The sequence below is a fragment of the Solanum verrucosum genome, unplaced genomic scaffold (assembly GCF_900185275.1).
Source record: "Solanum verrucosum unplaced genomic scaffold, falcon-dt-bn FXZP01000103.1, whole genome shotgun sequence".
Lineage (NCBI taxonomy): Eukaryota > Viridiplantae > Streptophyta > Magnoliopsida > Solanales > Solanaceae > Solanum > Solanum verrucosum.
In genome coordinates, this window is record NW_026020048.1 from 6800934 (window position 1) to 6823483 (window position 22550).

General features: G+C 32.9%; 3 protein-coding genes across 3 annotated transcripts; all 3 read right to left on the reverse strand.

Moving 5' to 3' along the window:
* Nucleotides 1-174: 174 nt before the first annotated feature.
* LOC125822468 (putative glucose-6-phosphate 1-epimerase) lies at nt 175-4389 on the reverse strand. Its single transcript, XM_049501865.1, has 10 exons — nt 4173-4389; nt 3862-3948; nt 3056-3166; nt 2742-2793; nt 2308-2445; nt 1719-1817; nt 1290-1387; nt 821-928; nt 632-713; nt 175-388 (listed from the first exon to the last, which is right to left on the reverse strand). The coding sequence occupies exons 1-10, from the start codon at nt 4238-4240 to the stop codon at nt 323-325; spliced, it is 909 nt and encodes a 302-aa protein (XP_049357822.1). The 5' UTR covers nt 4241-4389; the 3' UTR covers nt 175-322.
* An 804-nt stretch (nt 4390-5193) lies between these two features.
* LOC125822372 (laccase-11-like) lies at nt 5194-7384 on the reverse strand. The gene is made up of 6 exons (XM_049501767.1): nt 7260-7384; nt 7029-7180; nt 6699-6943; nt 6454-6582; nt 5429-6352; nt 5194-5340 (listed from the first exon to the last, which is right to left on the reverse strand). The coding sequence occupies exons 1-6, from the start codon at nt 7356-7358 to the stop codon at nt 5210-5212; spliced, it is 1680 nt and encodes a 559-aa protein (XP_049357724.1). The 5' UTR covers nt 7359-7384; the 3' UTR covers nt 5194-5209.
* Nucleotides 7385-9470: 2086 nt separating this feature from the next.
* Nucleotides 9471-11743, reverse strand: LOC125822371 (laccase-11-like). Its single transcript, XM_049501766.1, has 6 exons — nt 11575-11743; nt 11319-11470; nt 10988-11232; nt 10746-10874; nt 9685-10608; nt 9471-9601 (listed from the first exon to the last, which is right to left on the reverse strand). Exons 1-6 carry the CDS (start codon nt 11671-11673, stop codon nt 9471-9473), a joined length of 1680 nt encoding a protein of 559 aa, XP_049357723.1. The 5' UTR covers nt 11674-11743.
* Between the last annotated feature and the right edge of the window lie 10807 nt (nt 11744-22550).

Here is a 22550-nt window from a genome sequence, read left to right on the forward strand (position 1 = left end):
AAACAGGAACTAGCATTTCTTTACCTAGTACTTTTTCCTCTTCAATCACAAATCTTGGATAATTCAGCTTATGCATTTTGCAGCTTCATTTCATTTATCTTGTACAATAAAGATTTTGCAAATACAGAGGAGATTGATGGGAAAGAAGATGAAAATATCACTTGAACACTCTTAAACTGCTATGAAATGCAGGTCATGTGAGATACAACATTATTCTTTATTTTGTATTGCCATTTTCAATCATTTTCTCAAGTGAGTCTTTTAAATTGAAAAGCAGGGGAGAGTTTCTCCAAAAAGTTGATTTCTCTTCCGGGAGGTATCTTTAAGCAACAGTTAGATGTTGTACAGCCGTCCAAGATTGCTCTGGTTCAAGCTGAACTGTTCCAATCTGATATGAACCAAGGGAAAACACACCAAAAAAATATATGAATAAATTGCATATTAGGTCAAGTATTTGAATCTTCTCAACCACAAGTAAGAGGAAAGACCACGCAAGTCGACAGACAACAGGATACTTGTTAGCAATTTAATCAAATGTATGAAGAGATCACGCGCAGCACCTCAAAGTAAATTCACAGAAATCTAATCACACGCGTCAATTCAGAAATACAGAGAGATTCTTTGCAAGTACCTTGGCATTTTCAACACAAACAAAATCTTTATAGCTTTGTTCCATGGTCAAATGAGGGTTCCATAGAACAGCATCAGACCAACTGCACATACAAAACACAAGCAACTTGCTAAATTAGACAACTAGGGGGGCTAGATAGTTCTTTACTAAACTCCATTACGGCAATGTGGCTGGGTACTAGTAACTCACTTGGTGTTTTTGATAGATATCTTATCACCCAAACCATTATCTAGTTGTAACTCGCTAGGTGCATCAAGATAAACACAGTCTACAAATCCAGGAAATGTCACCACATCCCTGAAACAGGTAAAATTATCAGAATGAGGATTAGGTTCTTGAGAGAATGACCTATATGCATGTACTAGAATCGTATCATTTTTTAAATGACCTTGACAACAAACTAGTGCTAAAGTATAAGTAAATTCTAGAAACGTGAGTGTTTGTATGTGCATTTGTAATTATCATAGTTTATCATTAAGAAGAGTATTAACCTGGCTCGATGATAAAAATATAAAGCCCAACCAGATATCTCCCGGAGAAACATACGTTTGCAGAGAATGTAGGTTCTCAATAGCAGTCATGAATTCTTTAAGATAATAAGTATGTTCTGGGAGAAGAGAATGACAATTTCTTGATCTATTTGAGATCTTATACTGACCTTTCCTCCTTTCCCTCAACAGGGTTTGTGGGATCAGGAACCTTGTTTAGAGTTTTGCAACCTTTTAAGCCACTAACTGATGCACCTGTTACAGAAGCCTGAAGAAGAGAATATTAGATGATAAAATATTCTTTTTTAGTGGATAACAATCTCAACGATGATCATGAATCAACTTTACCCCAAAGATTATGAAATTCTAAGGAAATGAGTTAACCTCCAATCACCTATGGAGCCAAAATGCTTGAGGTAAAAGAAAAAAGAAAAGGAAAAAGAGAAGCCTATTTGACTTGAAGAGTGAGGCAGCAGAACAGGATTATTTATTAGCATATAATTGGACAGGTCTTGAATTCCTGATAAATTTTAAGAGTTTTAGGAGATGCACTCAAACTATGGAAATTTCCACGCACAAGTTGCCAGAGAAATACTTACGCTGAAGTAAGTATGCAGTGCAGTAGTGAATGAAAATGGTTTGTTGTCAGTATTTTTAACTATGAGTTCCGTTGAGAGGGTCTTCTTATCAAGGGTGATCTGCAAGCAATTGCAAAATGAGAAATTAGAAGTTTTATCATGTACCACACATGATCAAAAGAATCTTTCTTGTAACTATGAGAGAGCAGAAGGTATAGCATAGACATCTATCAAATCAAATAGGTACTATACCAAGGTATGTAACTGAGAGTCCTTTATCAAATTTCTTTACAACAAAAGGTCACATACCCAATTATAGGGCTTGGATTTGAAAAGTTGTGGGCTAAAATATGTAGGGAAAGGGGGGATTAGCACATTCTATGTAGTTACTTCTGAAAAGTTACAAATTAACATAGGGAATTATTTGTAGATGCAACAGTAGCTGGGCATTCCCCCATGGATCTGTCATTAGCTTTCACCCTTCTGTATACTCAAACAGGTATTCGTCCAGTTTAGCTGTCTGTGACTCTAATTAGCTACAGAAGTGATCTGAGAAACAAGTTCAATATTTTGATTGGAAAGGCGAAAGATAAATAACTACTACTCGAACCTTGTAAAGAGCATGGAAACTATAGTCCCACATTGCACGGCTGTAAGGGCCATCCCTTAGCTCCACAGTAACAACAGGTTTCTCCTCCACATTTTCAGAACTAACAAGGGACCAATTCACGTTCCTTCCAAATCCGTGCTGTCAACCAGATGAGCATATTTAAGACTCAAAACCAGCATTCAGAAACTGATCAGATAGCATGAAATATTCAAGAATAAGTTAAGGTATTGCATCACGCAATTACCAATAGAACTGTAAGTGGAGCTATAACTATTTTTCTGGCATGTAGCATAACTATTTTTCTAGCATGTAGCTGAGGGCTAGAGTGCATTGGCAGAAGAAACTGTCACTTGATGCTTTTGTAAAGGAGTTGCTTCTCAATTAAGAAATGCTACCTCTCAACTATATTCATTGAAACATGAGAAGTAATTTACCTGCTGAATTGGGCCAGGTCCAAATTGTGGGAAACAATGTGGTATTCCTCCACTGTACAATGTAAAATAGTTAGTAAGGAAGGTGATATAACCTCTTTAGTTCTTTCCAATTTTAAATTTTAAAGGTAGAGATAGTAAAAGATTGATGATACTGCAGCTTTAACAAAAGTAAAGAAAAACGCTTCTTGTCAGGTGAATGTTAATCATCAAACGTGCTCGACTGTGTTGAGGAAGAAGAAAGATTAAGTTTCAGCTGTTTAAAAGAGCAAATATAATTGTGACCAAATTCTAAAACTTGAAAACTGGCTGATGACCTGATTGGTTTCTGACCATTGAATACAGCATCTGGTCGAACAAAAAGTAGATCTTTACTGTCTACTTTCCAAGATGTGACACAAGCTCCAAATAGATATAGCTCAGCCTCACTGCAAAATGAAGGAAAGAAGGACTTTCAGCCAATCGACCACATAAGCCAGTTTTCAGGTAAGTACCCAGGAACATTTTTGATGTGCCTATTCAATATCTCTACATAGTACAAACCCAGTGTTTTGGACTTGTGAAGCTATAGGAAGTATGCATTGCTGCATTACTCAACAAATGATATTGCCATCAGAATGACTAATGCAGTACCACTAATCTCACTGATAAACAGCTGATAGCATGATCAGACATCACTTTTATTTCTAGAGTAACTAGCTTTTGGTCCAGATCGGGATCAGTTCAACATGAAGAACTTGGAAGATCTTCCCCATCCAACTCATTACATAATCCATTTGTGAGAAAGTATGTCTCTTTCCTTTTTTTGGCAACTCTTTAATTCTAATTTTTAACATGACACGTTGCTACAAGATAAAAGGACATTTTATAGGTATCTTTTTTACTTTCTTAAATTTTGTGTCAAGTTAAAACAAGACAAACAAATTGAAACAAAGGTAATAATATTAATCCTTCAAGGTTAGATCTTTTCTGCATAATGCAGTACCATTATGGTTTGGTATTAAGGTTCAATATCAAACTGCCGACTTCTTTTGCCACAACTATTTCTTACAATCCTACTTGTTAGCCAGCAAACTTTCCATCATACCTCCAGAATCATCAATTAAAAACTAAGAATGTGTACCTTCCATGAGGAGAAGTCAAAACGACCTTGGGTAAATTTCCCAACCCTTCAGTAGATTTCACACTTGCAAATGTCATCCCTGAGTATCTGTAACCAACCGCAATCCGTCAATTCAGCCAATTTCTCATCAAACACAAAACCCCAATTAAAAAGATCGCATTTTTCAAACTTACAAAGTAAAAAAGATTGTATTTTTGAAAATGAATCACTAGATGGGTAGCAGAAAATTGATTGATAAATGGGTGAAATGAAAGAAGAAGACATACCCAAAAACTATGATAGAGAGATGAAAAAATGAAAGTGAAACTCACCGGTTAACTCGCCGAAATTTTGAGGAGGTTAAGGGAGAGCAAGACCAGGTCATAGACAATGCTGCCATCTTCTATTTGATGGCAAAATTACAAAGGATTTGCAAAAAGGTTAGTCTTTATTGCTTTCAACTGGAAAATTATTCTCTTTTTATTGCTCTGTGCAGTCCTTGTTGTCCACTGAACTACTTAACTGGATATTGTGCCTTTACAATAACTTCGAATATTCTTTTTTTTCTTTTGCTTTTATTGTTTTGAATATTTATTGAAGAAATTGACTTTAAAGAAAAGTAATCCCATTTGACCATAATTGTAAGCCAATTTTTTCTATTTATAGTGGAATATTTGTTTAGTTGTCTGTCGTAATTTTTCACTCATTTTAATGCTTATGTTCTTAAGAGTCTGGTTGCAAATTATTTTTCAAAAGCCAAAGTCAAAAACTTTTATCTCCCAAACCCATCAAATGCCACCTAGGAAATTAAAAACAAAGTAGCTAGGATGTCCTTTTCTGTTGTAAGTAGCTAGGATATATGTGTGGTTCTCTTGGAGTTCCGACATATTCTTCAAAAGTGTTTTCTTGGTTGTCGCTTGCATTTTCTTACATGGGGTAGTCGAAATATTTTCCGACTTCTTGATTAGCCATAGGTTTTCAGGTGCTTAACTGGATTAATTCAGGTTTGCTATAGTGATCAATCCAAATTGTAATATTTGGTATCGTGATTAATGACTGATTGCACGACTCGAATTTTTGTCATATAGGTTAGATAGAGACAAATCAAAAGCAAGTATCAACAAACGTATTTCAATCCAATGATTGATACTAAACGAATTAGGGAAGTTCATGAAAACACAATCCAAATTGACAACAAAAGAAAAAACACAATCCAAAACCACATTTTTATGTGTGGAAGTTTATGACAGCTCAAATTCCTTGAATTTTCTGGATGGAAATTCCTTTCTAAATTTGTATGATCCTTGAAGCCTTTGCTTCCTTAGCTTATGGTGCATGAAGCAAATTGAAAACAGAAAGCCTTGTGAAATTAGCAGGTTGGAAGATCCTTTGGTGGAGGCAGAACATTATGATCTGATCCTGGTCCATCTTCCACTAAAAATGCTGTTTTCAGTCCCCAGCCTGTATGCAACTCCAGATGACAGTGGAAAAACCAGACCCCTTCACACAAAATTGGATATGTTAAGAAAAAGTTTTGAAACAATAGGAAAGTTCATTAACTAAACTTGGTCAGAAACTAGCTAGGTACCTGGATTATCAGCCCTGAATCGAATAGCAGTCCAACCGCCAGTAGGAACACCAACAGTATTTCTTTCTATAGGATCGATCAAGTTGTATTTTGCTGGATCTTTTTTGGGGTCAAAGTTTCCGATGCCAGTTCCAACTACAAAGAAGTTATAGCCATGGAGATGGAAAGGATGTGATTCCACCGACAATAAGTTGGTGTCTTGGACTACTATTTCAACAGTGGAATTGAAAGCAATTTTACTGATCCTAGTGCCTACATTTGTCCTTAGGTTGGCTGTAAGGGGTGCCCCTGTAAAATTGAATGGAGTAGGTGGTTTGTCTGGGAAATCTGGTGTGTACACTCCTTTAATGTTGAAGTAATGAGATTGAAGAAGTGCAGTTTGTGGCATGATAAAGGAAATGTTGTTCAGAGATGCTGTAAGCCTAGTTCCATTAAGACAGGTGGGACAAGGATTTATTCCAAGGCCAACTGTAAACAAGAGGTGCCGATCAACGTTTAGGGGGACATTTGCTGGATAATTGGGAGTATTTAAGCTTTTGAGTTTAGAGTTATAGCTCAAAGCAAAGTCTGAGTCATTTTGTGCAGGCAAGGTTGGAAGTTTTGGCAGCACCGTTTCTGGGATTCCCTTGTACTGGAATATAGCAGTGGCAGTCTTGTTATCCACACTGATTGGAGCATCCATGAATGCCCTTGCAGCCACGAAGTATCTTCCTGGAACTTGGTTTGCACGAACCAGAACGTTTGTAGTTTGGCCTGGTGCTATTAGGATGGCCTCTGTGGAGAATGGTTTCGTGTAGACTGCATCAATTTCTACCACTGTGAAGGTATGGTTAGCCAGGGCAAAAAAGAGCTCATCATTGAGAGCAGCATTGATAATTCTCAACAGGTATGTCTTTCCTTTTTCAACTTCCATGGCAAAAGTATCTGAAAAAGAAATTCACATATTGAATTATGTTGGAAGCAAATACTCTAAGAAACATACATGATTAAAATACTCTAGTAAATATCAGTCTCTTGATTCTTACATTTCTCTGAACATGGGAAAAGGGGCCCTGGCTTTCCGTTAATCGTGTGAGCATCAGACATATTAGGAGGAATACCCAAGGCATTTCCTTGTTTCTCGACTGCTTCAACATCAGCATTCCACCATTCCCCTGCATCACAATCACATAGAAGCATTACTGTCATTTTCTTTCATTCTTTGCCATTAGAGAACTTTGAGAAATTTTGGGGATGAATACTATATGTATTAACGAACGCCAATGCTCACCTAGAACAAGCACCTCTTCCCTATCTGGCTGAGGAAAAGGGAAGGGAGTTCCTTGTTGTGGCATGATCACTATTGCACCATAGACAGTTGCCCTTAGCCAAAGAATATGTGCATGCCACCATAAGGTTCCTCTTTGTCCTGTTACATTGAAATCATAAACATAGCTATTTCCTGTCTGGATAGGGCATTGAGTTATGTAAGCTGGACCGTCTGCCCAACCATTACGATATTGTTTCAAACCATGCCTACAAGAATCAGAACAAAAACATTCTGTTTTAGCAGCTGAAAGTTGAGAGACTTCAATTTTCATCTAATTCTAATTTATCTTACCAATGGATTGACAAGTTATATTGTACATAGTTGGTAACATTGATTTGAACTCTATCTCCTTCTCTGGCATATATAGTTGGCCCTGGAAATCCGCCATTTACTGTAACCATTTGTTTTGCATTGCACAATCTACTCACATTTGACAATTTCACCTGTTTACCACAAAAAGTTTACCATGATGAAAAGAAAACAACCAAAAGTAAACATAATTCAAAATTTGAAAGCACTAACATCAAATTGATATTTCTTAAGGGCAGCCTCAACAGGTAGACAAATGAAACAGAGAAATCCAAAGACAAGTAGGCCTAAAAAACTTGTCTGCTTTGCCATTTTCCTTAATTGGCTAAAAGGTGTATGACAAGTATGTGGAATGGGATGAGACAAGCATATTTATACAAGTGAAATGTCATATAAGTAGTTTGTTAAGGGAAGAGATATATTAGGTACAAAAAGTATTACTGCAAAGCCTTTAAGCAATACACAGATGTAGACATTTTTAAAGCCATTGACTGACGTAGAGGCTAAATTCAAAATCCACCACATTCAAGCTAAGAAAAATATAAATTAGTTTTATGAACTTTACCTTAACGGTAAAGGAAAGAAGTTTGCCTAGCTATAGTATAAGAAGGTGCATGTTAATTAGCATGTAGAATGTAGGTATATTTTTTGACGGCAGTTTTATTGGTTGGTCAAAAAATAGCATATTGATTTAGACATAGGAAGGAAAGAAATTAGTATAATATTACTAAAATACATAAATGTTCGTTGTCCTATTGTAGTCATGTAAACCTACTATGAGTATCACCATTTACATATGTTTTTATGGCTACTCAATTTTATTATCTATGACACTGAAATAACACCTTCATTCATTAATTTACTCCTCTCAACTAGGCGCTTCACTTTTTTTTTTCCTTGAATGGTATGTTAACTAAAAAATTAATTTTGATAACTTAGAACTGTAATTGGGGGTGACTCAAGCACTTTCATGGCCTAAAATAAAAAATAAATCGGATCTCTTAAATTTTTGAGTAATAATAATACTTTTTTTAAAAATTTAAAATCTGTTATTCTAATTTTTTTAAAATGCAAAGTGTTTGTAAATATATATTTTAAAAAATTATTTTGAGATGCAAACTTGTTTTCTCTTTCTATATGAAAAAATTATTTGTTTTGTAAATAGTACTCCCTCCATTTCAATTTGTTTGTCTAATTTTGACTTGACATGGAGTTTGAAGTTTAATAAGAAATAAATAATATTTTTTGAATCGTATAGTCTTAAACTAAAGATTGAAACTAACTATATAATTTTTTCTAATTTTTAAGAATACAAATCTTAGTATTGTTAAATGGGATCTTTAAATTTGGAGGCCTAAAATAAGTGACACTTACTAGCACTATAATTTTTTGGGGGTAAAATCATAATCAATCTATTTTACGAGTAAAATGAACCGCTAATAGATATGTGAAATTCAGTAAAATTATTGTAGTACACTTTTTAAGATCATTTTGGTAATGAAAAGTGTTTAATTGCCAAAAACAAAACCAAAAGATACAGTACACTTTCATTTAAACATTGTTCTACGTTACTAATGTTTTCAATTTTATCTGTTATTTCACCAGATGAAATATTACATAAATTCTATAAAGGCATCCACCCAAATACTGAAATTTGAGAATAAGTTTTATACTTCAAAGTGCTAGTATGATTTTCCCCTAAAACCATGGTCAAATTCTTGATAGAACTAGAGTTATACATCTATGAAATTAATCCCTATTTCACTTGCATCACTTTCCAACTCAGGCACTACTAGAAAAATCAAAATTTCCAATAGAAAGTCCCATCAGAAATAATTATGATGAATATAATTTTAATTGAATTTCATCGAAAATTCTAATTTTTCTGGTAATGTCTTCCCTTATTCCTTAAGTTCCTATTCAACTTTTTAACACTTCCATTACATGAATAAATACTCAAAGAACTGTTTGTGCACTCGTGTAAATTTTTTGTGCTCAAACTTGAGGGATTATTTTGGGCTTTTTCTCTAAATTTACAGAGTTTTGTAGCAATTTTTATATATGGATGGATGATCGAACTCAAATTTTAGGACTTTTTCTTAAAATAGCAGGTACTAATTCAGGTTTGCTATAATTGATAAAACTGTCAAGTCAAGTAGTATTATATTTCAATCCAAGTAGATAGGGAAGTTCATAAAAAACAACAGCCCAAAATCACATTTTTATGTGTGGACCTTTATTACAACTCAAATTACATTTAAATTCCTGGGATAAAAACTCCTCCTTCATTTTTCCAATTTCGCACACTGGCTAAAGTGTGTATAATCTTCAAAGCATTTGGCTTTCTTATGGGAAAATAAAACAAATTATGTAAAACTTTTACAAGAAATCCATCTGGACATATAAAAGTAAAGCCTTTTGAAATTAGCATGATGGAAGGTCCTTTGGTGGAGGCAGAATACTATGATCTAATCCTGGTCCATTTTCCACTAAAAATGCTGTTTTCAGTCCCCAGCCTGTGTGCAACTCCAGATGACAATGGAAGAACCAGACCCCTTCACAAAAAAATGGATATGTCAACAATAAATTTTCAAAACAATAGAAAAGTTTTAACAAAATTTGGTTGAAAACTAGGTACCTGGATTATCAGCCCTGAATCGAATAGCAGTCCAACCACCAGTTGGAACACCTACAGTATTTCTTTCTATAGGATCATTCAAGTTGTATTTTGCTGGATCTTTTTTGGGGTTAAAGTTTCCAATGCCAGTTCCAACCACAAAGAAATTGTAGCCATGGAGATGGAAAGGATGTGATTCCACTGATAACAAGTTGGTGTCTTGGATTACTATTTCAACAGTGGAATTGAAAGCAATTTTACTGATCCTTGTGCCTACATTTGTCCTTAGGTTGGCTGTAAGGGGTGCCCCTGTAAAATTGAATGGAGTAGGTGGTTTGTCTGGGAAATCTGGAGTGTATACACCCTTAATGTTGAAGTAATGAGACTGAAGAAGTGCAGTTTCTGGCATGATGAAGGAAATGTTGTTCAAAGAAGCTGTTAGCCTAGTTCCATTTAGACAGGTGGGACAAGGATTTCTCCCAAGGCCAATTGTTAAAAAGAGGTGTCGATCAACATTTAGGGGAACGTTTGCTGGATATTTGGGAGTATTTAAGCTTTTGAGTTTAGAGTTATAGCTCAAAGCAAAGTCTGAGTCATTTTGTGCAGGCAAAGTAGGAAGTTTTGGAATCACGGTTTCTGGGATTCCCTTGTACTGGAATATAGCAGTGGCAGTCTTGTTATCCACACTGATTGGAGCATCCATGAAGGCCCTTGCAGCCATGAAGTATCTTCCTGGAAGTTGGTTGGCACGAACCAGAACATTTGTAGTCTGGCCTGGTGCAATCAGAATGGAGTCTGTGGTAAATGGTTTCGTGTAGACTGCATCAATTTCTACCACTGTGAAGGTATGATTAGCCAGGGCAAAAAAGAGCTCATCATTGAGAGCAGCGTTGATAATTCTCAACAGGTATGTCTTTCCTTTGTCAACTTCCATGGCAAAAGTATCTGAGAAAGATATTCAAGTAATTGATGAATCATGGTTAGTATGTGTATGATTGCATGCAAACATTGTTGCAAGTCATATTTATTTTGATACGACAGGGTTTGAATACTTGAACAAATATCAGTATCTTAATTCTTACGTTTCTCAGAACATGGAAAAAGAGGCCCAGGCTTTCCGTTGATCGTGTGAGCATCAGACATATTAGGAGGTAAACCTAATGCATTTCCTTGTTTCTCAACTTGTTCAACATCAGCATTCCACCATTCTCCTATCAAAATTTAAACATAAGAAATGTCATGTTCCATTCATGCTTTGCACTAAGAGAAGTACAAGAAATTTCGGGGCTGAATTCTATGTATATTAACGAGTGCCAACACTCACCTAGTACAAGTACTTCTTCCCTATCTGGTTGAGGAAAAGGGAAGGGAGTTCCTTGTTGTGGCATGATCACTATTGCACCATAGACAGTTGCCCTTAGCCAAAGAATATGTGCATGCCACCATAAGGTACCTCTTTGTCCTGTTACATTGAAGTCATAAACATAGCTATTTCCTGTCTGGATAGGGCACTGAGTTATGTAAGCTGGACCATCTGCCCAACCATTGCGATATTGTTTCAAACCATGCCTGCAAGCATCAGAACAAAAATATTCTGTTTTATCCCCTGAAAGTTTAGAATAAATTTTAATTTCATCTAAATTTAATGTTGTTACCAATGAATGGACAAGTTATATTGTGCATAGTTAGTAACATTGATTTGAACTCTATCTCCTTCTCTAGCATATATAGTTGGCCCCGGAAATCCTCCATTAACTGTAACCATTTGTTTTGCATGGCACAATCTGCTCACATTTGACACTTTAACCTGTAAAAGACGAAAAAAGGTGCCAAATGAGCTAGTGTATAGAACAAACAGTAGCTAAGAACCAAAATAAACAAAAACACATTTTGAAAAATGAAGAGACTAACATCAAATTGATATTTCTTAAGGGCAGCCTCAGCAGGTAGACAAATGAAACAAAGAAAACCAAAGGCAAGGACGCCTAACAAACTTGTCCGCATTGCCATTTTCTTTGCAAGAAGCTATTGAACAACTGTTTGGATGATGAGAGAAAGATGTAAATTAGAGGTATATTTATACAAGTGAAATGATAGAAGGCAAATTCTATCAGTTTGTTGTAACAGAGATTAGGTGGAAAAGGATTCTAATGGGCTGTACTGCAAAGCTTTTAAGCAAATTCTGATGAAGACATTTTGTGAGCCATTGACTGACGTAGAGGCTAAATTCAAAATTAAAGCGAATATATTCAAAGAAGAATTTAAAATAGTACTTAGTATATCAACTTTACCTTAACCGTAAAGAAAGAAGATAATTTCACTGTTTGGTGCTATTGCATATTGAGATGGACGCATATAATAAGGACCATATTTCTAACTTACTTCCATAGTTTCCATATACTTATAATTCTCAAAGATGATTACGGGTAAACGTTCATCGAAACTCGGATTAGTAACATAAAAAATATGATAGGTTAAAATATATTGATAGCGTAAACAAAAAAATTAATTTTATTAGTATATACAAGTTGAATCGATTCATGTCACCTCTATTAAGGATAAAAACACATACAAAATGGAGTGAAGTAATAAAGATTCTGCAGAGACTTATTAATTCTTAGAGCTAATTTTACTTCTAAGATTTAGTTGCTTTTCTTTATTTCCTCGAATTCATGGCCACATTTTGCTTAGATTTCACTTAAAATGTTCTGTTAAGGTTTCCTTTAACGATGAACAACCCCTCATACGAAACAAATTGTACATTAGTAGCAGAAAAAAACAACTTGTGCAGCTAAAATATGTTAAATTACCAGGTATAATTTGCTGCATTGCATTTGATCAATGAACAAATAGATATAGTTGAACGTGTTAGAAGAAATGAATTTTGGGTTTAATTAAGTCGATCTCAAAGTTAGTTCAAGAAGTGAGTATTGTCCAGGTCACGAGACCACCCGTCCCTTTTACTGTCGATGTCGACTCTTCACACAAACATTCATGCGTAGGGTTAGACATCTAAATCATATTGGACGATTTGATATGGGTCCCAAATATCCTAAACAAAATTTGGGATGAGTCTTGCTCTGATATCATATTTAGAATTGGGGTTTAACTCAACTCCAAAATAGATGCACATAATCCATCACTTTTACCCTCAATGCTGATTCTTCACACACATAGACATTTGAAGCATATTGGACAATTTAATATGGGGGCAACGTAACATCAGAAACAAAAATTGGGATAGGTCTTGCTCAGGTATCATTTTAAGGAAATGAACCTTTGGACTAAATTATTACTCTATTTTTTTCAAACTTGTATCCGACATTGTTTTTAATAATTTTTCCAAACCAAACGCATATGCAAGCAGGGGCGGACCCACATGCATCTGTGAGGGTGCATGTGCACCCGGAAACTTTTTAAAAAAAAATCGTATATATATGTATAGACAGTTGATAAAACTAATATATATTTAATTGTGCACCCTAGCAACTAAGAGTTGCTGCGGGGGCACTGGTCGAAGTCGCCTATTTGCAGAGCGACCGCTCGAGATCGAATCCCAACGATGGTAGCCTTTTTTTTTACTTAAAATTCAGTTTTCTCTTTTTACAAAAAACTTTTGTCTCATTATCGATTCCTGTCAAAGGTAACTTTTTTTTTTTACTTTAAACTCAGCTTTTTCTCTAAAAAAAACCTTTTGTCCCATTCCTTTCTTAATTGAATTTAAAAACAAATAAAAGCCCTAGCATAATTCTAAACAAAATATAAGACTATCCTAGAACAATTCTAAACAAAATATAAGACTTCGAGAAAATCTACCGCTTATAAGTATTCTTCACTGCATAATTAAAGTCCTACTTCAACTATCTCGCATAAATTGGTAAGTTCTTCTTTATAAACGTATTTTTTTTGTAAGAATTTATTGTTGATTCTTGTGATTTGAAATGGATAGATTTTTGACAAAACATAATTCTTCTCAACCAAGTTCTAGTTTTAGAGACAATTTTTCGCGTTTTATAACTTAAACCGAATCCTGGAGAAAGAATATCCATTGATAAATATATCCCTAGGATACGAGATGAAGTGAGAAGACACTATATTCAACAAGGTCCTTGTCAACCGGATATTAATGATAATGAATAACCTCAAACTAGATTCGGAACGAAAATGTGTCGATTTTATAAGGCATGGTTTAGGGGTTCATATTCTAGATGGTTGGTGAATAGTATGAAGAAAGATGTTGTATTTTGCCTATGTTGCTATTTATTTAAAAATTACTATGTAAAGGGAAATGCGGGTGATTTTTTCACGAAAATTGGTTTTAATTTTTTGTTTTTTTAATTATAATGTTTAATATTGATTAAAGTGAAATAAAATAATAAAATTCACTATTAAAATTTATTGGGGACTCAAAATTTTCGAAGACCTAAGCAGGATGCTCCGCTAACCTTACCCTTAAGTCACTCCTAGCCTTACCCTTGAGCCACTCTTAGTGATGCCCCCTATCTTCAAATACTGGGTCCGCCTCTGTATGCAAGTTTAATTATATGCTCGGGATTTTTGCTTTTGATTCGGTAATTTAAGGAAAGGAAATAGCAGAAAAACAAAAAGGGAAATATCACTTATGAATCTGATATATATTAGTACATGCTAACTAACGGGGTTGGTGAATTAAGTATAAAATAAATATTAAAATAAAACTCAGGTAAAGTAGGTTTACATAAAAGGAATGACGTATTTTTTCAGAAGGAATGAATTATTATACTTGTAGTTCATTTTTGGAAGGAAAAAAAATATGTCGAACATTAAGTATTTATTACTCTGTTAAATTTAAAAAAAAATATTACTCTGTTAAATTACAAAATAGATAAAAAAAAAATTAAAATAGGGATCAAATACATTGGAAGTTTCCTATCGAGCTCATGGGAAATACTAGAAATGAATGGTAGTTGAAGACTCAGTTTCATTGGCTGCTCATCCTAGCAATTGATTTAGACATTTATAAAATTGAAGGAAATATAACTAACATAAAAAAAAATAAAAAAAAATCGTTATGCTTTTATAATCATGAAGACCTATTATGAGTATCATCATTCTTTAGATATTTTTTTTATCATCTGTGAGTTTGTATACAAGTAAACTATTACTTAATCATCGTTTAATTAATATATATTTTTATTGTATTAAATTATTTAGTTATGATAAGTTCTATTAATCTGATGTAGATACTTGATGCGAATAAGTATTTAACATTGTTTATCCTTTACTTTCCTCTAAACTAGGTTTTTATTATTGTTATTATTATTATTCGTGTGTTAGTATTCTAAGAGAGCTTAATTTATATTATACATGACATGTAAGAATTTTTTATATATTATTAGATCACCAAAAAGAAAAATACAAATAATCATCCGTAAATACTAAGATTAAGAATAAAAAAAGTTAAAAAAGATATTTTACATGTTATAATAGATTAAATATAATCTTAAATAATTACATATACTGTTAATATATCTATACATAAATTAAATAAAAAGTTATATGAAAGTGTAACAGACTATAGTGAAGAAGGATGAAGATTGGTAGACATTTAACAGATGTAACCCTTCACCTAAAAGACGCAAATATTACATTATTATTTTATTCATACATTCTCACATCAGAACATACAATGTCTCAATTGACTTAAATACTTAAATGGGAAAAAACTGTAATATATTACAAATTAACTTTATGCAATTAATCAAGCATTTTCACAATAGAAATACATAGATCTCTTTAACCTTTTCGATTAAATATGAGAAAATACAAGTTTTTTTTTGTCACCCGATGTTTGGAGCTTATATTGGAGTCTTGATTAAATTCAAATGAGTAAATTTTAGGTTTAGCAAACATAAAAATCATATTTGTATGCTATATCTATAGTTTGCATAACTGCGGACCATAACAAATTTTATGTTTGCTATGGAGCATCAGATCTGTATAAAAATCGCAGGCATTTGATTTGTATAAATCGCAGCGATTTGTATAAATCAGGCGTCTGTGTCTATGAAAATTGTGTTTGTATATGTATATGTTCTTTATGTTTGTATATTTGCATTAAATTTGAATTTGTATACAATAGAATCAAAATAAAACATTTGTATATCAAATCTCTCTCCCTCTCTTGCTTTATACAATACAAATTATACATTGTAATTTGTATAATTTGTGTTTGTATAAAGCGAGAAAGAGAGAGACAAAAGAGAACTGGTAGGGTAATATCTGTATTTTTATAATTATAGGTGTATATGATGAAAATATATGTATTTGTATATATAATTTTCTCTCGCTTTTATACAAACACAAACGCAATTTATACATTTGTGTTTGTATAAAGTGAGAGAGGCGAGGGAGAGTGGCGAGCGAGATTTCTAGGGAGAGAGGCGAATGGCAAGTGTTTTCTACGGATTAGAATAAAATGAAACTGTGGTTATAACATTTAATTTAAATTAATAATTTGCTATTTTATACAATTTTCTCAATTCAATGCCCACTGCAGGGCCCATTCAAGGCGCTCCCGACATGATTCTCTTCATACCCAAGGCTCAAAACCAGGACATCTAATCAAGGTTGAAATAGTCTCATTACTGCATCACAACCCATGTTGGTGAGAAAATACAATGTTGACGTAGAAGTAATTATGTTAAGAAAATGAATAGAGAATGCCAATGGTGTTAGTATTAAGTAGGGAAAATTACGCGGTTAAACAAACTTATACTACTTAATTACTCATCATAATTATAGTTTGCTATAATTACCACTCACGACTAACATTATACATTAATTACGCGGGCTGACTTCGAGTTGTATAATTAGTCATGTTTGTATATGTATAATTCGTTAGAATATACAAATACATATGTATAATATACAATTATCTAACCTATATACATATACAATTCACCTCTCTCCCACTCTCTGCCCTCTCTCGCTCGCCTCTCTCCTCTCTCTCCCAATCTCGCTCGCCTCTCTCCTCCCTCTCCCAATCTCGCTTGCCTCTCTCCTCCCTCTCCCAATCTCGCTTGCCATATATACAAATATATATGTATAATATACGATTATCTAACCTATATACATATACAATTCACCTTTCTCCACTCTTTGCCCCCTCTCCATCGCCTCTCTCCTCTCTCTCCCAGTCTCGCTCGCCTCTCTCCTCCATATAACATGTAGCTACGAATTGTAATTATCAAACTATAGCTATGGAGAGTAATTAGACTATTTTTGAGTGGCTATATGTGAAAGTTCCCCTATTAAGTAACTGCTAGATGGGCTTTCCAGCAGCAAAGGAGGACGCAGCCCACTTAGCTTGGACTAACAAGAACCTATTTCTAGCCCATCTAGAAAAACAGCCCGCTGAACTTTTCATGCCATCATTTAAATTTTGTTCATATTTTAAAAGTTACGCAAATATAACCTTTTTGAAATATTTTCCTTTCAGACAACTTTAGACTCGAGTCTAATATTAGCTCATACCTCAACCTTACATGTAAACCATTAGATTATCGTCTAATCTTTACAAAACATACAAATTTTTAGTCATAGTCTAATGTTTTCTCATAAGATCATCAATTTACTCAAAATTGATTGTTGCACCACAATCTGAAAGATCCATAAGTTATTTTATAAAAAATCAGTTGCTAGATAGTTTTCTCAAAAATAGACAAGGAATAAAAATACCTAAAACAGTTTCCAGGGTTGAAAGTCTAATCTCAATTTATCAACAACTACACCAACTTATCATTAGAGATTAAAGTAAATCCCATGTCAACGGTATACATAAATTTTAATCGATTTATTATTTAATAACGAACCACATTTAACTGTACACAATCAACAATATTAATCGATGATTTGATAATTAAGTAAGTGTACATAGAATTTTTTTATACTCTAAATACACACAATTTAAATCCTCTCGAATGAAATAATTTTTAAAAAATATAGGACAGAAAAAATAGAAAATGCCAAAGTTTGTGAGCTGGCAAGTCGTGGGAATGAATGATGAGTAGATACGGAATGGATGCCCAAACATGAAATACCTTATCTCTGTCGAGCATCACATGACAACAAACATTTTTATGAAGTACATCTACTGTCAGGGGGGACTTACTCTACTTTCAAATCAATAATACACGTTTTGTTTTAATTTATTCGTCTTGTTTTTACTTAACACAAAATTTAATAAATTTTATGATTTTAGATTAAAAATATGTATAATATACTAAAAGCATCCTTTAATGATTAAAAAGTTGAAATTGATGAACTATTAAATCAACTTAAAAGAAAATTTGATAAGTCAAACAAATTATAATGTAAGAAAAGAAATGTTAAACATTTAACGAATGATATAATTTCTCAATTTAATTCGACTTTCTATGCAAATTGGTATGGTTGTGGTGGACTTGTGGTCAAGATGAACGAGCTAAATGTCATATAATCCCTTTTTCCACTTTTAATTGTTATGTTACGCTCTTTTTGAAAGTCAATTTGATTAATTTTCAAAGTTAAATTAAATTACATTAATTTGATATTTTACATAAAAAATTTAGATATTCAAAACTATAAATTTCAATTTTTTGCATATCAATATGATGAAAAATACATAGTAAAATATTAATCAAAGTTATTATCGTTTGACTCTAAAAAATGAAACTTTGATAATTAAAAATAGACTGACGTAGTAACCGATAACAGTTAAACATGCTTTGGTGGGGTCACTAGAAATTCAAATGAAAAGAGATGTTCCCGCTAATACAGTCCAATGAAAGAGACTGCAAAATCTGACATATACTACCTCCAATTAGGTCTTCCACACCTCCATGGCTCCATCGGCATGGAGTTACACGAAAGTTGCGCCAACGAACCAATCAATTACTTTATTTGTCTGAAGCATGAAGTTTAAGTAAAATAAAGAAAAAATTTGAATCTTTGATCATAATTGATGATATGCAGATTTTATGTCATTAAATGTATAAATTATAGAAACCACATATTATAAGTACTAAATAACATCCTATCCCTTCTAGTTTTCTATTTACCAAAAATCCCTTAAAAATGATGTTTGCGGGATACATAGCGTTGTGCACGGAATACATTAGGTTTGATACATTCCACATAGCGGGATACATAGCGTTGTGCACGGGATACATTAGGTTTGATACATTCCACATAGCGGGATACATAACGTTGTGCACGGGATACATGCGGGATACATAGCGTTGTGCACGGGATACATAGCGTTTGATACATTCCACATAGCGGGATACATAGCGTTGTGCACGGGATACATGCGAAATATATAGGTAAATAAGGGATTTTTGAAAATTTTGAAATAAGTAGGGATAAATGGATATTAAGGTAAGTAAAAGAGTGTAAATAAGTAATTTGTCCTTAAATATATGCTATGAAGATTTTATAACTATTATTTTGAGTGAATTTTATGTGATGGTGTAAAAAGTTGATATGTTGTACTTATTCTTTTAGTTCGTCACAATCCGACCATGAATGGTTTTCACGCTGTTTCTATCGTTTGGTGATTGTAATCTTTTGTGTGATTCCTTACAAATAACAACATATCAACTTAAGGATTATTATCTGCAAACACAAAATTAGGAAAATGACTCTAATTTGAAATATGATGGGATGATTGAGATTTTAGTTTAAATAGAAAAAGTTTATTGGGATCGCTATTTGTCCCTAAAAATAAAATAAAATATTATTGGAAGTGATACCCCACTAAAATGAGTCATGCAATAACTGAATCTAAATTTAGTTTGACCATAATAGAAATATCGGACATTGAATGAAAAAAATAATAAAAAAATAGGAAAATGAGAGCGATATGTATAGTCACACTGTTTATTGAGTCCATTTAATCATTTTCAGCTAAGAGTTTATAATCTTTTTACTGCTCATGAATGGATGTTGCTTTTCAATAATAGATCGATCCTCCTATAAATAGAAAAAGAAAATGCTCTGAATTTGGTGATTTAGAATATAATAAGTACTAGATTGGTTCATATACTGTATGTCTTTTAAGTTTATTTTTTAGTTGAGAAAAAATATATTTAATAGCCTTAATTAATAACGAGAATATTTATCTCCCTCTTAAATTTCTCAATTAGTTAATATAACGCTCCTCCAATAGTTAGAATGAGTGAGAGGATTGGGAAAGAATTTGATTTTTAAAATAAGTTTTGCTATTTTTTTTTATATATAAGAGATTTATATTTGTTCACATAATAAATCAAACATATTAGTTTTTTTATTCATTTTATAAATTGCCAAAAAATATGAATTTCTGAAAAATTACATTTGTGTCACCATCAGCACGTGCTTGGGAAGCATATGGTGGAGAGGGACATTTGAACAAGGTAATGACACACTCACACGCGTCCCCAAAAAGTGATGAAAAAGCACACCAAACCATCCTACCATCCTCGTGACACTCAATACAGTTCTTTCGTCTCAAACTTTTAATCGTAATTTTAAAAATGTACTATAATATTATATTATATATGACTCATATATCTATATATTTTATATAACTTTAAGCGTTTGTTCATATTTAAAGTTGAAAAATATAAATGTGATCTAACGTTAAGTTAAAAGGTATATTTATATTTTTTAAAAATAATCTTTAATAATAAATATTCTTAAAAATTAAAAATATTTTAATTATGAATTAATAACACTTAAATTAAATAACCATTCAGTGAATAAAATTATTATTATTAATAATAAAATAATAATTAAAACACTCCGATATTTTCTTTAAAAACATATAAATAAAAAGTGTAATAAGTATTTTAGGATAGAAAAGACATAAAGACACCACTAAAGTTGTCTCGTATTTGCATAAAGACACCTTAACTTTGGAAGTGTCCTATCACCCCACAAAACTATTTAATATCTTTGTAAATGGGCCATTTTGATCCATTTCCTCGTCTTGATTGTTACCACGCACATGAGGCGCGTGACCCAGTCTTTTCACTGCCATTAACAAGTCTTAACGTGTCATGTGTCATTTTATTTCTTTATTATTAATTATTTACTTAAATTACATCATCTTCCCCATTATCATCTTCACCCAAATTCAAAATCCAATTATCTTTTCTTCATCTTCTTCAACTTAGAAGATCATTTACTTCATCCATTTTTTATCACTTTTTTTCTTGTCTCTTGCTTTTCTTTGTTTCTTTTTCTTCTTTTATCCTTTTTTTTTTAAAAAAAAATACAAATGTGAACTCCATTGATTAGAGAGTACTAGGAAACTCCATTTTTTTTTTGTCTAATAACTTGCTTTAGTAACTTGAGAGTTGAATTGATTTTTTTTAGTGATGTTTTAGTGGCGGAAATAGTGTTAGTAACAAGGAAGCATCATGGAGGCTACGTTGAAGGCGACAATGGCTGCTACTTTTGGAGGATTTACAACAAAGAACAGATTTGAGTTATGAAGATTTAAGAAGAAATAGGGGGAAAATGAAAATAAAGTTAATAAAAATAGAAAAAATGAAAATGAAACTAAAAATTAAAAATTAAAAGAATTTAATACGTATCAAACAACAATTGGTGCGTGATTGCACCTCTTTTCTTGCAATTGAGGTTGGGTGAAAAGTGGGATATTTACAACACTCTTAAATTGTTAGGACACCCACAAAGTTAAAGTGTTTTTTTGAAAATTCGAGATAACTTCAGTGGTGACTTTATATTTTTTCTCATTTTAGAACGAATAAAACAATAGTTAGCTAGATCAGTGCGTTTGACTCCGTGTGACCACAATAAAAATACGTTATGTTATAATATTTAACGGCTATCTAATTTTTCGGTCCATTTTTAGAAGTACATAAAACCATTTTTAACCTAATTAAAATCGTGCACTTGCTAATACGAGTATAGATTTATCAATCTATGAAGTGCATGCTTTATGTTTATTTAGAGCATAGTTTTGTATTTTTTTCGTTTTAAAATAAGTGACATTTTAGTTTTAAAAAAATTATCTTAAAATAAGTGTGATGTTAAAAATTCAAAAAAATAATTAGTAAGTTTTTCCAATTATACGCTAACACTACATCTACTATATATTAAATTTGATAGAACTATAATAATAATAATAAAAAAAGAAGCAAAAACTTACATCATTTAGAGATATATAATTTTTTATAGTTTCTACTATATTTGATGTAATATAGAGCATTGCCTCGAGAAATTTGAGCACCGAAATGTTTAGTGAATACTTTTAAGATATTATTTTATAAATACCGTCAAATATGAGGGACCATTTTTGTTATTTTTGACACATCTGGGTGTGGGAAAACTTTGATAGATACGCACACAAAGAAGCCCCTTTCGTCTTCCTAGCTCGTGAATTTTTTTCCTTCAATTTGTTGGCGGAATTAACGGCGGTTTTTCGGTGGTGGTGCCACTGGTGTTTCCGGCGACATGACATAAAGTCTAAAGCGTTGCCGACCCAGGGTTCCACCTGAGAAGTGAGGACCTCCACCTCATTCGCCGCGTTTTTTCCTTCTTCGATCTCTGCATCCCGCAGCTTGCTTTCAACGATTTCATCTTCTTTGTAACTCGTGTTTTTTAGGTTTTCTCCTACCCTTTTATGTGTTTTGATGCATTTCTGTTCTCTGGATGTATTTCATATTCTTAATCTCTTCTTCTCTTCCTAGCTGCATGTCGGCTCTGCTTTTGGTTTTTCGTCGGAGATAGTATAGAAATGCTACAAGATCGCACATTTTGAATTTTTTTCGCTTTTTTATTCCTGGGTATTTATTTTTTTTGCTTTTGTAAAGAAACTCACATTTTGAATTTCTCTTTTTTTAAAAAATAAAATTGTT

What these genes read in the sequence shown, in the direction of transcription:
- LOC125822468 (XM_049501865.1), bottom strand. Translation starts at nt 4,240, where the DNA reads ATGGCAGCATTGTCTATGACCTGGTCTTGCTCTCCCTTAACCTCCTCA. An exon ending in AATGGTCAGAAACCAATCAG is followed by an intron (nt 2,794 to 3,055) that starts GTCATCAGCCAG and finishes TACATTGTACAG; the next exon opens with TGGAGGAATACCACATTGTT. An exon ending in TTTGTGTTGAAAATGCCAAG is followed by an intron (nt 389 to 631) that starts GTACTTGCAAAG and finishes GGTTCATATCAG; the next exon opens with ATTGGAACAGTTCAGCTTGA.
- LOC125822372 (XM_049501767.1), bottom strand. Translation starts at nt 7,358, where the DNA reads ATGGCAAAGCAGACAAGTTTTTTAGGCCTACTTGTCTTTGGATTTCTC. An exon ending in TTAAGAAATATCAATTTGAT is followed by an intron (nt 7,181 to 7,259) that starts GTTAGTGCTTTC and finishes TGTGGTAAACAG; the next exon opens with GTGAAATTGTCAAATGTGAG. An exon ending in TTTCCCATGTTCAGAGAAAT is followed by an intron (nt 6,353 to 6,453) that starts GTAAGAATCAAG and finishes TTTCTTTTTCAG; the next exon opens with ATACTTTTGCCATGGAAGTT.
- LOC125822371 (XM_049501766.1), bottom strand. Translation starts at nt 11,673, where the DNA reads ATGGCAATGCGGACAAGTTTGTTAGGCGTCCTTGCCTTTGGTTTTCTT. An exon ending in TTAAGAAATATCAATTTGAT is followed by an intron (nt 11,471 to 11,574) that starts GTTAGTCTCTTC and finishes CGTCTTTTACAG; the next exon opens with GTTAAAGTGTCAAATGTGAG. An exon ending in GGAAGAAGTACTTGTACTAG is followed by an intron (nt 10,875 to 10,987) that starts GTGAGTGTTGGC and finishes AAATTTTGATAG; the next exon opens with GAGAATGGTGGAATGCTGAT.